This window comes from Talpa europaea (assembly GCF_964194135.1).
Source record: "Talpa europaea genome assembly, chromosome: 13".
NCBI lineage: Eukaryota > Metazoa > Chordata > Mammalia > Eulipotyphla > Talpidae > Talpa > Talpa europaea.
Window position 1 is genome coordinate 22,775,073 of NC_140080.1, and position 17,193 is coordinate 22,792,265.

Sequence of the window (17,193 nt, forward strand, 5' to 3'; positions counted from 1 at the left end):
AAATTAAATCTACACATAATTCAAAGATTTCAATCAAGTCAGTAATTTCAGCCTCCAGAAGGGTCTCTTGCAGTTCTTTTTAGTCCCAAACACAGTGTGCCCAGTAAGTGTCTGTTATTTAAAATTAATCCCTCTTCTTTTTGAAAAGGACTTAAAACCACTTGTTTATGGTCCTTCAAATCAGTTATCAAAGTCATTTGTGAAAACCCAGGCTAGGGCAAAATAACCCACACATTAGCAATAATCCCTTCCAACAGATGAGACGGGCTGGGGGAAGATACCGCTGTTCATTCATGAGTAGCGGGGAGCAAAGCCTTATAGATATTACAGGGACTGAGGTAAATATCATCCCTGTTTTGCAGAGGCAGAAAGGCACAGATAGGTGGGGTTGCTTGTTCACAATCCACAGCTGGGACACCACAGAGCCAGCATTCAAACCCAGGTAGCTGGTTCTCTCAGGTTGTCGCACAGGGAAGCAAAGAACTGAATCACCCCACGACTAAAGAGTAAAGGAAAGGCAGTATGTCCCAAAGCCAAATCCCAGACACCGAGTGTTGTTTTAAATCCAGAAAATAAAAAAAACGGACTGCAGCACAGCCACGTTTTTCTGTAGAGCTGACACATTCTGGAGAGCATCACTACCTAGAGTGCACTAACCACGACTCCAGCCTTCACGAGCCCGAGCCCGGCCTCCGCAGCACCAGCCCTCCCACCAGCAGCCTGCTAGACTGTACTCCCTGTGCTTGCTGGAGGATGGCATCCAGCCAGCTCCATCCTTTCTCCCCACCTCTCATCAGAAATCCTGAACCCCATCTCCACCAGCTGGCCCACCTGGCATCCCACTTAAGGTAAGAAATCACAACTCTACCTTTCTTGTCCAGCACTGGGGCAACAAATGGGTGACTGATCTTCAGATGGTTTCTGGAAACACTCTGGATTAAAGTGAAACAGCAGCAACGTGCCGATTACCTTTCCCAGATGTCTTTCCTCTGCAGATTCTTTCGGCCTGGGGACACTCAGTGATGAGGGCGGGCTGAAGACGATGTCTGGTCTGCTCTGGAAGACGATGCTGCTCTGGAAGCCGTGTGGCATGTCAGGGCCAAGACGGAGCTGGAGCTGGAGCTGCCGGAGGCCATTGCCCAAGGGGAGCACAGGGCCCCTGGGAGGAGAAGGGCCTCCAGCTGGCCTCTCACCAAAGTGCCAGCAGCTGGTTGCTGTTTCACTTCATCCTCTCCTGGGGCTCCTCCATGCCCACAGATGAGTTACTTCCACTGAAAATGAAATGACTGTTGCTACAGCCCAGCTGAAAGTGATACTCCACAACACTCAGGGCATGGGGAAGGGAGACTAGGACACGAAAGACAGGTACAAGTAACTTCCAAGTCATGCATTTATTTCTCCTTAATTGGATTTTACAGCTTGTTTGAGCTTCTGCTTAGTTCTCCAAGGAGCTGTAGAGTTTGTGTGATCGCTCTGTGTCCAATGCTCTTCCCCCAAATGGGAACAAGCAGAAACACAGGTGCACATGGGACAATGAGAACACACTGGACTTGTGCCAGTTGTCAGTATCTCTCCTCTAACCCCCCTGCCTGTGGCTTCATTGTGACACGTTTGTCTCTACTGAATATTCTCAATAAAAACGGCCAAGAGAGGTGATTAAGGAGTACAGACAAGAGGGCTGTGTAAGAATTGGTGGAAGGGAGGTAGTGAACCACCAGGATCCTTTACCTAGCCCCTATTATTTCCTTTCCTTCACTCTGATCTTTCAAAAAGAAAGAAGGCAATAACAAACACAAGGCACCTTTGTGCCAGTTGCCAGCCCTCCCTCCAGGTAGATGCTGCAAGGCTTGGTGAATGAGGCAGAGCCTGGGCTGCAGCCCTCTGGCCTCTTGGCTGGTGCCTTGTGCATCCGCTGCACTTCCCTAGGTGCTGCTACCATGAACAACCTCAAGGTTAAGGGGTCAAAAGGGGATGCAGTGTCTGAGAACTTTCAGAATCCCAGGTGGGTCCTGGTGCTGACAGAACTCAGTATCTCTGAGTCGGTCACCTGGGGAGGGAGGCACTGATGCTGCTCTTGGCTGTCAGGAACGTCCAGCCCACCACTCCACGTTCAACCCAACTTCCTATATTTGGACTCTGCCTTATTTCCCAGAGCCAGGATGCAAACGAAGGGAAAGAGGAGTGGCGCAGGCACAGACTCAGACTAATTTTAAGCACTAAAGACCTGTTGACTCTTGATATTTAGTGTCCTATTTCATCTCATTGAACCAAGATAGGGAGACTTCTTTGTAGTCAAGCTCAACAGGAAGTGATCCTGGGAATCTGTTGCTTTCTTACTCCGTGGAGGAAGCAGAGAGAAGGGATATGGACTCTCGGTTGAAAGGTGTCACTGGCTAACCTGACAGCTCAGGGACCAATGCAGGGTAGACACCATTTATCAAATATATCACAGGGCTGAGATTCAGCAGCCACCAAGTTGGACTCTTGGCGCTGGAAATTTAATGTGTGACAGCTGCGTGCGGCCAGTGGTGTCCAGCATTTTAAAAAGGTCAATTAAGAAACGGTTGATGGTGGTGCAGCTAATGACAGCTCAGAGAGGGGAGCGGGGCCCAGTAAACAGAAGGGCTGAGATGTATATTACTGGAATTGAAGTGTCGAAGTGAAGCGTGGTGGGGAGGAAATCTATTGTCACAGGCCATAAAGCACATCTGAGTTTTGCAGCGTACAGCAGTACAGCTGTTTCCCTCCTCAGGCAGCGTGGGGAGCAGTCTGTGAATGGAGGGCTCAGCAGACAAAGGCGACACCTGCATCAGCTTTATCAATCTGCAGACAAAAATCATCACCCTGCTCACTGCCTGTTTCCACTTGGGGAGCATAAGGCAGACGCTGGAGTGGTATCCAGAATGTGGGTCAAGTTCTAGAAATCCATATTTTAAGCACTCCCCAAAGCCTTCTCCTCCCAGCGTGTGTGGGTGGGCAGGGGGACAGCAGAAGCCTAAACGCCAGCCTAAGCAAGTGCTTTCCTCAGACGACACATCTGCTGCCCTGCTTCTGTGGACATGCAAAACCAGGGTACAGCTAGACCCTTTACACTGTGATGGATAAAAGAGGGGCATGAAGCCTTACAAAAAGTCCATTTCAGTCTCTGATAGAATTGGCTTCAGGGTGGGGAAAGGCACTGTGTGGGGCTCGTTGTGTTTTTTTTTTTGTTTTGTTTTGTTTTGTTTTGTTTTGTTTGAAAATCAGACAAAGGGGTCTCAGATTGCTAGGACAGGCTCTTTTTGGCCACATCTACCTGTCAAGCTAGAAATTCAATAGCGCAATGGAAATGCTAATTGAAATGCAAAACAGGTCCAGGGTTCCTAGAAATGTCTAATGATCCTCCAATTCATTGTGAATGCAGAATTAAGATATGCACTAACTGAGACAGCAGGAGTAAGAACACCAACCTTTTGGCTTTCGCTTTTTTTTTTTTCCTTCTTTTTCGAACCTACTTTGGGAAACTTCACAGTCTAAAAGAGAAAAAAGTATTGCAATCAATGGGGTTTGTCTTTCACACACTGGATATTTATTATTAGAAAATAGCTTCTATCAGCTGTCAGTACCAAACAAGTTGAAATGAGCGTGCATCTCACCATAATTTATTTTTCCTTAATGAAATTTAAGTAAACAGCTCACTATGGGGAGAGCTGCCACGCCTTTTTTCCCCTTTAAAAACTGAAAAACTAAATGAAATTCAGTATAAAATCTCTTTTAAACATGACTTATTCTGCTGCTGTTATGCTGTTTCTTTGAGTAAGGGACATGAAAGACATGAAAAAGACCACTGGAGTTATCAAATCATCCCAGAGAATCTGCAGTGGAAACCCGGAAGCAAATAAACTAACCCAAACCAAACCCGTCCAAACCAAGAAACCAGTTTTAACATTGGCTTTTCGATTTTGAATATCATCTAAGTTTAATATATATATATATATTTGAAATAGTAATAAAAAAGGAAGAGTTGAATTGCATCTTTAGCAGGACAACCTTCCTCATGTTAAAGAGGTGTTCAGAAAATTCCATACAGTATCTGCTAAATAAACATGTTTGGCAGCTTAGCAAATATCATATGATTGCAGCATCCATGATTTGAAGTAAAACAGCATTTGCTTTCTTCTGGCAGGGTTCGTTGTTCTGAGTGATGTGCTAATGTGGCTCTAGATGTTCGCAGACCCATGGGCTTCGGTGAGGGTTTGGGGGTGGCTCAGTGCATGGCCCCAGTGCAGAAACTTCCAAACCCTCAACAACGAATCAACCAACCAAGTACACAAACATCAAACAATTGTCTCCTTTGAGTTCCTCTTGACAGAATGGAGGCCCAGCAAGGACTGCTGGTTAGAAGGTACGTTGACAGACTTTGGAATGAGGAGAATCACCCTCTGATTGGTCCGACGCCATTCATTGTACAATCGACAGTGGTACCTAAATGACACCTGGGGTTAGGAGAGGGAAAATAAGGGAAGGTTTCAGATGAGCAGAAGTTAATAATCCAAGAAACAAATAAGTCATTTAAAACAGCTCCAAACAACAGGGCAAGAACCCTGGGCACTACAGCTCCAGCAAGCCGCTTAGTATAGACAGGGAGATTGGGCACCAACGAGAGGACCCACGTGTGAACACATGCCCAGGGTTCCCGGAGTAGCATCCTTTATTCCTTCTCATATTGAGTAAAATCAGGCTGTGACTAGAAAATGAGGCTCATTCAGAAGATGCATTTATTTTTGGGGTAGCGTTTGGGCAACGCTTCTCAATAAAATATAAACTGTGCAGGCTGGCCGGGGAGAAATGGGTTGGAGATAACTGGCACCCTGTCCAGTTGTGGGTCCTGAGCAATGTGCTTTTCTGGTCCCACAGATTCTTTGCTAAGTAAGAGAGACACTGAGTCTGATAAAGGGTATACCCTTCACACCGTGACAAGTAAAGCCCTTACAACTATAGGTAGTGGCGCCCATGATCTCCAGCTCCAGCATCCTAGGATTTCCAGTGGGCACCACCACCCCTGGTGAGTTCTTCTTGAGACTCAGCTGGCCAGCTGCAACTTCCGAGGGTGCCCACAGTGCTTTGTGCCTGTCTCTTCACTGTACCTCAGTGCACCTGCTTTCCTCTCATTCCCCCTCTGGAAGCAGGACTTGTGTGATATTCATCTTGGCCTGCCCAGCACCTATCACAGTGCCTGGCACTTAGGAAGTTACTCAGCAGTGTTTGCCGAGTGAATCACTGAGTGAGTACACATACTACACTTCTGACTGCAACATGGCTTTGGACTTAGATCTCTCTTACATAACACATGATGGCCCAGGCAGTAAACTGAGGATCAACTGTGATGTAACTGTGCCTGAAAGGTGCTTTTTTTCATGCAGAGCCTGGAACAAGCCACACCTGTCACTTGTTTTCGAGAAGATGGGCATAAAGTTTTAATGGACTCCTCAGGAAATTCAGTCTGCATTTTTGAGGATGTATAAACTCCCTTTAAAAATGGGTGTAGGTTCCGGTGTGAGTGCATCCAGGTGACTAGGGAAATGCCCAGCAGCTTAGGCTGACAGATGATCTAGGTATTGGCTGTTTAATCATCTGGGTGGGTGGGCTGTATTGACCCCAGGACAGGGTCCATGGTGTTCAGACAGTGGGCTGACTGATGGCTTGGGCTCAGCATTTCGGAAAATAGAAGAGAGTGCAGACACTTTTTTTGAAAAGGGCTTGTTAGTCTTCATGGCAGGATCATGAAATTCAAGGCCACTCGCTCAAATTTCCAAGACTAGAAAGCAGATGCCGCAGGCTGAGTGCCAGAGAAATTTGGGTATGAAAATATAAGCTTTTTAACTCACACAGATGTGCTTTTCTCCAGAAGGCCCTGAACATGCCAAATGTGGATCAGGGCTTTTTGTGATGCTTTTTTTTTTTTTCCCCCTTTCCTTTTTTTTAAAGCTTGACTCTCATCTATTCTGTCCTGCTGCTGCTTGGTGGTACTCACGAAGGTAAGAGAGGCAGGTTGGAAAGCCTGCTGTTCAGGACTGAGGGCAGGGGAGAGGTAGAACACAGACAAGTACTAATGAAGAGCTTTGGCACTACAAAAGTCTGGAATCTGGAAATGTCACAGGAAAGCTGCATTTCAGATCAAGAGTCCCTTCGTCCATGATGGTCAAGGGTGGTGGGTGCACAGTGTTAGTAAGAGAAGCAGCTGTGGGCGCATGTGAGCAGCACCTTCTTGTACAGTGTGGAGAGCAGGCCGCAGGCTCTGGGGCCAGGTGCTGGGGCGTGAATCCCCTCTTCACCTAATGGCTCTGTGGCTTTCAGAGGGCTATTTACTGGTCCCAAGCTTTGTTTCCTTGTTTGTAAAATGCAAGTAATGGTATCTGCATAAAAAATGCATAAAAACTACTTAGCACAGTGCCTTGCACACATGTTAGTGCTCTTGACCTGTTAGTTTTGACGTGTTCAATATGGGAAAGAAGATGATAATTTTATATGAAAATCTGGGTGGAAAGGGGGTTGCGCTGTTTCCGCACAACCTTGCTCTCTGTGTGGTGGTAGCCCAGCGGCCGCAGGCTGCATCACTGGGGAGCTTGTTAAAGTATCAGAATTCGGGGCTCCACCCAGACCTAAGGAATCGGAGCGTGCATTTTAACAAGATCTCCGGGTGATTCGCATGACATTAAGCCTAAGAAGCAGTGCTTCAGGAGCATGGGGAGTCAATGACTTAGCAAGGTGTCCTCCCGGCTCCTCAGTCAGGACATAAAAAATCAGCCCACTTGTTCAGACAAATAAATGAGATCTTTTTATGCATTAATCTATCTTAATTGCTGTTAACCACCACCGTCTGCAGGCAAATTCAGTCAATAAGAAGAAAGCATCATAGGAATTGACTTCCTATCAGGGAGAATAAAAGCACCTGGGTACAAAGTTGAAGAAGCCACAGGTTGGCAACTGCCCTGGGTTAAATGCTGGCTTGCATTGCTCAGGTTGCTAAGACCCTCCTTCCCTGCAGGGGAACAGGACAGATAAAAAGGAGGGTTGATTAAGAGAAATTAAGAGGCACTATGGGGAAACAAACAGCACAAGCCAAAAAAGAAGCTGTAGGTATTGTATCGCTGGGAACTTTGTTTAGATATTTCTTAAACTTGTGAGGACAGAGGAGAAAGAACATAGGACCACCGTTGTAACAAACACAGGCTGGGCTTCTTGAAGTGAATTCATTTATTCATCCAAAGGGTATGTTTTAATCTTCTCCAGTAGGCATGTTCAATAGACGGTTGTGGCCACACAGAATGGCACAAGAGGAGTTGGAAAATATTAACCTCTACCTCTCCCCATCAAGGAGGTGACAGGTTGTGGTGGAAGATTTGCTGTAAAGTCACAGCAGGCTCTGGGAAATCTCATTATTTAATTTTATCCTGCCCTTTCTTTCTGGAGGTTATGGTGCCACTGAAGCACATTAATGGGGCCAGGGCTTTGTAAGTTGCCTTCCCAGAAATGGGCCCAACTCACTCATCTCTGATTGCACACGCCAGTGAGAAATGCCAATGGTGATCACACTCAAGCTGCTGAAGCTGTCTGGGGAGCTGTCTAAACCAGCCCCTCAGAGAATCTGGTTGGGATAAGTGTTCTACTGGAGTATTCCCCTTTTATAACAAGAATTTAAATGATTAACCCAAAGGACTGGGAGTCAGCTAGAGGAAATGATCATTTACTCATTTCAAGCTATGATTTAACCAGTTGCTGTGCTAGATGCTGATTTTCTCGATGACACAGTGAATGGAAGGACTTCCAGGGAAACCGGCACCAGAGAACTCCAACTCTCCCATCTCTAAACTGGGGCCAATTTCTTAACATTTAACGTGGACTCAGTTCTCAGCCAGCTCTCATGGCTGTCTATGCTTGGACTTCAAACGGTTTGTGATGTGGACAGGTTTCTGGTACACCTCCCCCTTTAGGCTCTCAGGAGGAGATGGCTGAGGCCTTAGCCTCCTGGGTGCCAGACACTTATGTTTTCACACACAGGACTCCCTGATTTTGCATCAAGACAGGGTCCTTGTGGCCACATCTTGAGGCTGCAGCACAGGCTCCATGTCCCTCAGCACAGAGCCACTGAGGCCCTTCCAGGAGGGCACCTCTGAGGATACAGCTGGGACTGACACTGTGTTTGTTTATCTAAGTCATTTTCACAGCATATTCTCTTTAAGCTTGACAGCTTGTTTACAATGCGTTTCTGCCGTAGGGCAGTTTCCAAGTGCTGTCAGCTTTGAGTTACAGCTCTGGCCGGGGTGCTCAGTATAGCATTTATCTGGGAAGGAGTTAGGCTACATTCAGTAACCTAACTGACGCCACCACAGCAAGTTTTTCACACCAGTCAAAGGGGAGGTGTACCCTACTTTCCCTCCAGGCACTCTGTGTTTTCTAGAGGGCTGGGGGGCAGGCAGAGTGGGGGAGCTGGGCAGTCACAGGAAGAGAGGCCCTGCCAGTGCTAGGTGCTCTGATAGATCTTCCCGATGTTATCCCACCAAATTCTCACAGAAATCCACCGACCCAGACATTATCACTGTCTCCTCCATTTTTTTTTTGCATGAAAGTAAAGATGATCATAGGGTTAGTTAAGTACGCTGCTTGAAGCTATTGGGATGTCCACAGCTGTACCCTGTCCACAGCTATTAATTAAGATGCTAAATCTTGGGTTTAAACACAGGTTCTTAGGATTCTAAGTGTAAGGGCTTTTTACTGTGCAAAAACTGCTTCTTAAAAAATATTTCAGGAATGAAATGTTTTATTACTCTCTTGAAAAAGCCTACTCAGGTAGGTGCCTTTCCTACTGAAACCTTCCTTTCAACTGAGATGGGATATAAAATGGGGTCATTTTTTTTACCTAAGTAATCTGTTTCTTTTGTCCCCCTTATCTCCACCCTTTTCAAAGTAGGTTTTCCAAAAGGCCTTAAATTGATTTGAAAAGTCCAAAATCTGGATTTACACCTTCACCTTAGCAATTCTTCTAGGAAAAAAACTGACTAGTAAACTCTAAACTTGGTAAAAACTCATACTTACTATTATTTTCCAAAGTATTTCTCCTGTACGCTTTGATTTCAAACTCATAACACCAGAAAGTTGGCAGGATGGCAATTACTACCACCCCAACTTTTCAGGGGAGGACACAGAGGCTCGGAGACATAAAAGACTTTAGAAGGTGCTAGTTAGATTATTAATTCTTTTTTTTGCTACCCCTTCTCCCATCACAATGACCTTTTCATTTCTGAGTGAGCTTTGCTGTTTGATTCACAATCAATCAGAACACATTGTGGAAGCCTAGACTTTTAAAGGAGGTAACAGTGATAGGGGGAAAAGGATGTCCTAAAGCTAATTCCATACAGGCTTCGTGGACTCCACCCCCCACCCCAGGCCAAAGCCAAAAGACATTGGGAACTCCAAATCCCATCACCACCAAAGGGAAGGTTGCTGGGACCTGAGGGTGGGGTCAAGCAGCCAGGTTTGGTATAAAACCAGACACGTGGGCTTTGGGGGGAGCAGGGGGTTCCCTTTTTGGCTCTCCACCAGCTCGCAGCGCTCGGCCAGCTCTGAGAGTGCCTTTGGGTTTCCAGGTCAGCGGATCGTGTAGGACGCATTAAAGACTTTATTTCCCTATTTTCTCCCTGAGTTGTACATTTCCTCATTTCCCCGTCCCTTGTAAATAAACCTTTTATTAACCTTTTGTGTGTGCCTGTAGTGGAGTATTAATAAGTCCCTTTTAAGCGCGCGGGTGAGGACCCACAGCCAGGCAACCCATTTTATATCGGGGCTGCTCCGTAACAATAGTACTTTTGCTTGGGTGCTTCATTAGGCCTAACTAGCCAGCAGACTCAAAGTCTGCACCGTGGCACACTCTCTATTTACCAAGGCTAAAGTCATGTCCCTCTTATTGAGGCTGAAATAGGTCCCCCACTTACTGTCTGAAAACTCTCATCTGAGGGAAAGGAACAGAACCAGAAGACCCATGCCATGAGCAAGAGGGAAATGAACCTGGGAGGGGGGGTGGTCAGGGTCACAGAATGGTAGCTGGTGGAACAGGGCTTAGGAGTCTGGGGGTGGGGGGTGGTCAGGGTCACAGAATGGCAGCTGGTGGAACAGAGTTTAGGAGACAGAGGAAGGTTTTGGGAAGTATGAACAACAGAAGCTTCCAGGTACTGATGTGGTGCTATGGGATATGGGAATGGTATGCTTTAGACAGGAAATACATATTGAATAACAATGGAACGTGCTCAGATTAGAAACCAGCAGACACAGGAGAGTGATGCCAGGAAGAAGAGGGCTTGTTTCTGAAAATATTCTAGAGGACAGTGATGTTCTGCCCTGCCAGTCCCAGAGGTAGACATAGAGAGAGATCAAACACTGTACTTTGTGGGTGTTGGCATTTGGTGCCTGAGCGATCACTGTAGCCCAGTTAGAAGACTGAAAAAACAGAGATATTTAAGAATTCTTCCTCATCTGCAGCAAGAACACTTATTGGGAAATGTTTTTCCTTTGGTGGTGGCATCCCAGTTAGATGAATTAGTGCCATTATGGGCTGCAGAGTCAATGTCTCAACACACAGAATAATCATCAGGTAAAGTGCAGCTCCTCTCAACAAAGACTTTAGGCTATGTCAGGATGTAAGAAGAAAATAACCAGCAGGAGGATTCATGATCTGTGCAGGCAGCGAGAGCTACAGTGGCCAAGTGAATCATTCATAATATACTACAATCCTGCCAAAAGCCAAGGAACATAAACAAGAAAAGAAAACGCCACACCTCCTAACAGATGGAGTCGTAGACTACTACAGGAGAGAAATGTCCAGGGTGTGTGTCCTTGACTGACGAATTCTCAGAAGCTGGGTCTTTTTCCTTACTTGATCTGCTCTATCTAGCAGCGCATGTATACACACACACACACACACACACACAAACACACACATACACACAAACACACACATACACACAAACACACACATACATACACACTCTCTCACTCTTTCTCACCAGCATCTGAAGGTCTATCTTCTACTGAGCAGGTGAGACATGCTACAGGTAAGAGGAAAGGCTGTGCCAGCTATGAGGCTGCCAGCTCCAGCTGGCTTGAACCCCTGGGCTATGGGCCATACTTACTAGTGTCCAAAAGAGGTAAATAGTGAAGAGTGCAACAGTGAGTGCAATCAGTCCGACGGCTTCGAGCCGACTACTAAAGTGCAGGTGGTCCACGGCACCCCGCAGGCAGAGCCAGCCTGAGATGGTGGCCAGGGGGGTGATGAACAAGAAGCACACCATGTCTCCAAACAAAGTCCGCTTCTCATGCTGGGGGCCTGGGTTTCTGAGCCACTGCCAGGGAAAAAGAAGCAGAGAAAAGTCAGAAAAGTTTAAATCCCAGGATGGAGTGTAGGCATTCTACTCCAAAGTGGTCTTTGTCTTTAGAATCTGTAAAAAGGGAATTCTGACCTGTTCTGAGGTCATGAGGAAACAGTAAGAGCTCATTCCCCATTCATGGCCGCTTCCCCCTGAATAACTGTGATTCTGATGATAATAAGACAACAGTGATTATTAGGACAACAACAACAGTGCCCTTGCTGTAGATGGCCTGGTGGTTTTTGAAAACAGTTCAGGGTTTTTGTTATGAATTATAAAGACCCTACAATGTGTAGAGGGTAAGGATGCTATTCTTGAAAGGGAAAAGTCGACTTACAAGAAGTTCTGACATGTGGCCAGAGTCTTCCAGTGCCTCAACACTGGCAATAAGTGCAGGAAAGGGTTAACTCAGCATGCCCCAACTGCTCAAATCCTCCATGTCCCAAGAGAAACTAGTTTTTCAGATCGATTCTCTAAGAGATGAGCTCTGAGTCCTTGTAACATTCTGCCTGATACAAGCGTTTTTGCATGCCTGAGGTCTTGGGTCACATGGTAGCAGTTCATTTATTCTTTATGCCATGATACAATTTATATTGAACACCCATTTTTGCCTTGGGGTTCTGGATGCTGAGTAGCTAAGACCCTGGACATAACATCATATTGCTCCCTATACTGGAGCAATAAACACCCTGGACATCTATGCAACAGTGAGTGTCCTTGGTTGATAGTGCTTCACACATGTCATAAATTGTGGCTGGAAAAATGAAGCACATCTGAGTGACATTACTGGGAAGGGACATTTGGGAGCTTGTGCTTGCTTTCTTCTGGATTTTACCCCATTTACCTTTTCTCTCTGCTAATTTTAATCTATATCCTTTTGCTGTAATAAACTATATCCAGGAGTAGAGGGTTTTTTTTTTTTTTTTAAAGTCCTTTAAATTCTTTTGGTCTTGGAAACAATCCATACAGAATAAGACTCTTCTGACTACATAAACTTAGTAATGCCTCCTCTTTCACATTTTAGGACCCCGAACCCCCTACTTAGGACCATCCCTGCCATCATACTTGTGCTATCTTGACTAAACCAACTCCCCAAAAGATGAAGGAAAACTGCACGCTTGTTGAAAGCTAGAGATGTGAATTCCTACAGGGATGGAAAATTTGGTTCTTGTCCTCCCACTTGGAGAATTGTTGAATGCCTGCTGAAATCTTTTCTATAATCCATTGTAGAGAAAGCTAAAGCTTACATATTGGTGTCAGTAACACAGGTGATGAGGCCTGATGACTTTTCTTCAGATTAACATTGAAATGTCTCCATGTAATCAGACATTCCCATTTGCTATTCTGTGTAGTGACAGAGGCCAAGGAGTCCAGAGACAGAGTGGGGTCAAATACAGATGAAATGGTGGGTATGAGTAGATACTGGCTGACTCCATCTTCTATCTAGTCCTACCAACAAAGGGAGGCCTAATATCTTGGCCCTCAAATGAAACTACTATGGAGTGTTCAGCAGACACATCAGGTGCATGGAGCAGCAATTCCCACCAAATCGTTGGCAGAAGGGAAAGAAACATGACAGGGAGGCCAGAGTGGGTGACACTGACTGGAGAGGGAAGGGAAGGTCATGTTTAAGAGTGGAAGCAAGAGAGAAGAGCTGCAACAGGATAGAAGAGATGGGAGGTAAAAGGCACAGAAATTTCCTGGGAGGTGCCCTTTCTCCAGTGTTAGTCTGAGGCAAATCTTAAACACCTAAAATGTTCAATGTACCACTTCACAGTGATAATTAACCTTAAAAATGGGCCGAGATGCTGACAGGTCAGCCTTAGCTCAGAAGTGGACCTGAATAAATATTAAAAAATAGATAATGGGGGGGCCTCCCCAGTGGTGCAGCGGTTGAGCGCTGGGCTGCGAAGCTGCCCACAGCCTCTGCAGTGTCAGTTCAATCCTGGGCTGGCCGGCGAGGGTCCCTTATGGCGCGCAGACCTCTCCTGCCGCCCGCTGCTCCCCTCAGCAGTGTCCTCCATTTGTCTGCCTGTTCTGCTCCCCACTCTGGCTCTGGTGAATTCTCTCACCATCCCGTGCTTGTGACTGTACCCAGTGCTTGTATGAATAAATAAATAAATCTTTAAAAAAAATAGATAATAGGGGAGTTGTCTGTGACTATAACTATAACCTATAAACATTTAATATAAATATTAAAAAGACCACATGCAAATGATATCAACCCTGTCTGTCATGTGTTAGAATGCTATCTCAGGCATCTCAGCAACTTCAAAGAAATTGGAGGAGCTCCTATTATAATTTTCTTGCTCAAATATTAGGAATGTTGCTATTAAGTGGAGAACAGAAATTTGCATTATTGCCCCAATTTTACAGAAACTCAGCAAGGTTAAAAGATTGTTCCAGGGCCTCCCATGGTGGGGCAGTGGTTGAGTGCTGGGTTGCGAGGCTGCCCGCAGCCTCTGCAGTGCCAGTTCAATCCCTGGCCACCGGGGAGGGTCCCACCAAAAAAAAAAAAAAAGAAAAAAGATTGTTTCAGGTGATTCACAGGTAAGAGGATATGAATATTTCATTCTTATCCAGATGCTCTATCAGTAAAATTATTAAAAATTAAAATTGCAAGTCATTCAGAAATCCAGATTCTTCAACAATGGTCATCAAAATGCAACTCCCCTTACAGTTTAGATTTTCCCTGGAACCATATCAGGGAGGTCCTCCTACTTTTATTTGTACCCCCACTTAGTGAAATGTAGTAAGCTCTCAGTAGATACACCACAGATGTGCACAGACATGCTGATCTCATTGGCTAAGACTTCCCTCAATTTTTCTTTTTAGCTGAGAAATTCTGAATATACTTTATTAAAACTAATTTAGTACTGTACTTATCTATGTGGCCCTTGACATTACCCACTGAAATGACACAGGTATGGGAGGATGTAATTATGAATCACCACTTACTTCTGTCTGATGTAAAATAAATTGTGAGGCAAACTAGAAATTACCATTGCTTGTTCCCATTTCTTAATTGTTTTTTGAATTCCAATCTTCCTGAAAAATTTCCAGGCCATTTTATAATGTCTATGGTCACCCAACACCCACATTTCCCCTTAACATTTTTTGGACAGGGAAGGGCTCAACTTATAGTTTGCACAGTTTGCTGGTGGTCACATTTAGGTCTGAAGTTTTCTTTAATAAGATACTAATATAGATACAATTAAGTTAAAATCTGTGACTTTTTCAGAACTTTGAGTGTTACTTAGCTCTTATAAAAACACAGGTCCTGTGAAGAACAGTGGCAATAACTTTAATTGAGAAAAAAATCATCCCATGCTATAGAAAGTACCTCTCCCAAAGGGCCCAAATATACTGACACAGGATACTCATATAAGAAGAGTTCATAACAGAAAATTTGAATATAGCTCAAATTTCTTTTTTTAATTTCTATTTTTATTTTTTTAGATTTTTAAATTATTTAAAAATTTTTTTTATATCATTTTTCATTTTTAAGCAACATTTGCTTCTCCCCACCCCCTCAGGTGTAGTCCCCATAGAGTTTCCTTCCCCAATGCACCCGTGCACCATCACCTCAGTCCCCTGTGCTCCTCCCTTCCTCCCTCCGATCCCTCTCCCTCCACTTCCCCTGCAGGATGTCTCTGATTTATAACTGTCTGTTTTTGCTTTGTTTTGTTGTGTTTTATACTGTTATTATTTTTTTACCCTGATGTCTTATTTGGTTCCCCTATGAATATAGCTCAAATTTCTAGTGATGGGGACTGTGTAATAAATTATGGGATTAACTTTAAATAAAATACAATGCAGAATTTCAAATGATCATGTGCAGTTTGTGTTTATGGACACGATGTACTGCTGAATTAAAAAAGAATTCTATAGGACAGAATATATAGTATGATCCTGTGTGTAATGATATGTTGACACATATACAGACATTTACACTTAAAAGGATTAAGTACATTCACATAGATAAAAACTAGAAGGCTATCCAGAAAAGTAGTAGCTATTCTTGGTAGTAGAATAATGTGTGATCTTTAATTTTCTTTGTACAGAAATTTTCTTGCTTTTCTAAAATGAACGTGGATTGTTTTGTATATGTTAGCTGTGTACTAAACATCCAGGAAGACACACAGAGTGAGAGATGGGGAGATAAAGGATGGGGGAGGAAGGTTGCCTAGCTTGGGTGTAGAAACTATGGCAGTAAAAAATCTATAGGTATGTCTCGAGTAAGCTTAGTGCTGCAAGTTTGGAATATATGATGCAATATCTCACTGAGTCTTCAAATTTTATGAAGCGGATGCTAACATTATCCCTATTTTATAAGTATAGTCACCTGGGATCAGAGAGGTTAGTAACTCACCCGAGGAAAGATACAGCAAGAGAGAATTAAACATGGGATTCAAACCAACCTGACTTTACTTTTCCTTGCTGCACAGATTTACATTTTCTTTCTGTACCAAATCGTGTCTCTATGTGTGTGCATACTAGATTTTTGCAAGCTTTCAGCGATGTAGGATATAAGTCCTACTGTTTTATTCAGTACATCATGTAGGTGAACGGTTGGCTGGCCAGGATGTTATCATGGTAATTTTACAAAATATTCTTAGGTTGGAGTTCTGTTCTGTTAATTCCTTTACCAAAACACAATGAGGTCCAATTTCTGGGTGTTTAATCTTAGCTATGTTATCATGTATTTTGGTTTAATTTATAATAGACAAAAGATTGGTCTCAATTATTATTCATTTACATTTCTAGCTCTTGCATGTCTTCTACCTCTCTTAGGAGTTACACTTATTATACATACAGTACTACACCTCAATTGTTCTTGTTAGTGTAAGGAATAAGTAATTTACTTATCATTATTGCCCTGGCATATGGTACCAATTAATTTATCTTGCCACTTGTGGACAGCTTGTGCAGCTAAAATACCATTCTTGAAGAGTTTCTAGTTTAACTTTAGCCTTCAGCTTATACTGAGTGGTTAGCTGCATTTTAAAAGTTGAGGTCAATGACAATACTACTTTGTTGGCACCTTTCATCTCATGGGCCCACCAGTATGGCTGCCAGAGGATCTGTGAGCAGCTCAGAGCACCCTTCCTGCCTTTTTTTCTCTGGCTCCATCAAAAAGAAAAAGCACACAGAGGTTGTACTGCTGAGAGCCCTGGAAGTGAGCTGTCTATTTTTCTGTGGTGATCTCATCCCAATCACTAACTTGTTCCAGAACTATGAGATCGATCTACTTTTGGAAAAAGGTACAAAAACTAACCAACACAGCGAAACAGAAACTTCTACTGTAATAGGCACTGTAGGGCCTGAGGCAGAGGGAATTAAAGCAGCATTCTACTACTAGGGGCATGGCATCATTCAGTAACTGTAAATGTACAACTGAGCTGAGCCAGGCACCAGTGCTTACTTTCAAGCTGGGTTAACTGTGGGTTCAGATCTAATGACAGTGCCCATTTGTTAAATCCCTTGCTGGTGGGTAAGGGTAAATGGGGTGTGGTGGCACAGGACATTCGATTCTGCCTCCTAGGGTCTGTCTGAGTTAATCAGCTTAAGTCTCCAAGGTAGGCAGGACAGCATGCAGGTCAGTTTGTACTAGAACCAGATTACACTCTGGTGACTAATAGCCCTGATCGATTGCAACTTTCCCCATGAATTTCCCTAATGAAAAACCACCAGGAGAATGAAAGAAACCAACAGAAGGGCTATCAACAGACAGAACTATAACAAATTTATGGAGCAGAGAAAAAAACCCCAACAAATCACCTGGTCTCACAAT

General features: G+C 44.2%; 1 protein-coding gene across 2 annotated transcripts in view; it reads right to left on the bottom strand.

The window, feature by feature from the left end:
- Positions 1 to 4,316: 4,316 nt before the first annotated feature.
- Positions 4,317 to 17,193, bottom strand: part of MARCHF3 (membrane associated ring-CH-type finger 3) — a gene marked incomplete at both ends in the record, with an annotated part of 33,963 nt that continues 21,086 nt past the window's right edge. Inside the window, 2 exons of one of the 2 annotated variants that reach the window (XM_084251893.1) lie at positions 4,317 to 4,475; positions 11,166 to 11,375. In XM_084251893.1, coding sequence (XP_084108019.1) covers positions 4,317 to 4,475; positions 11,166 to 11,375 — 369 coding nt within the window. The remainder of the gene's footprint in view (positions 4,476 to 11,165; positions 11,376 to 17,193) is intronic. The other variant, XM_084251894.1, reaches the window with a different exon arrangement.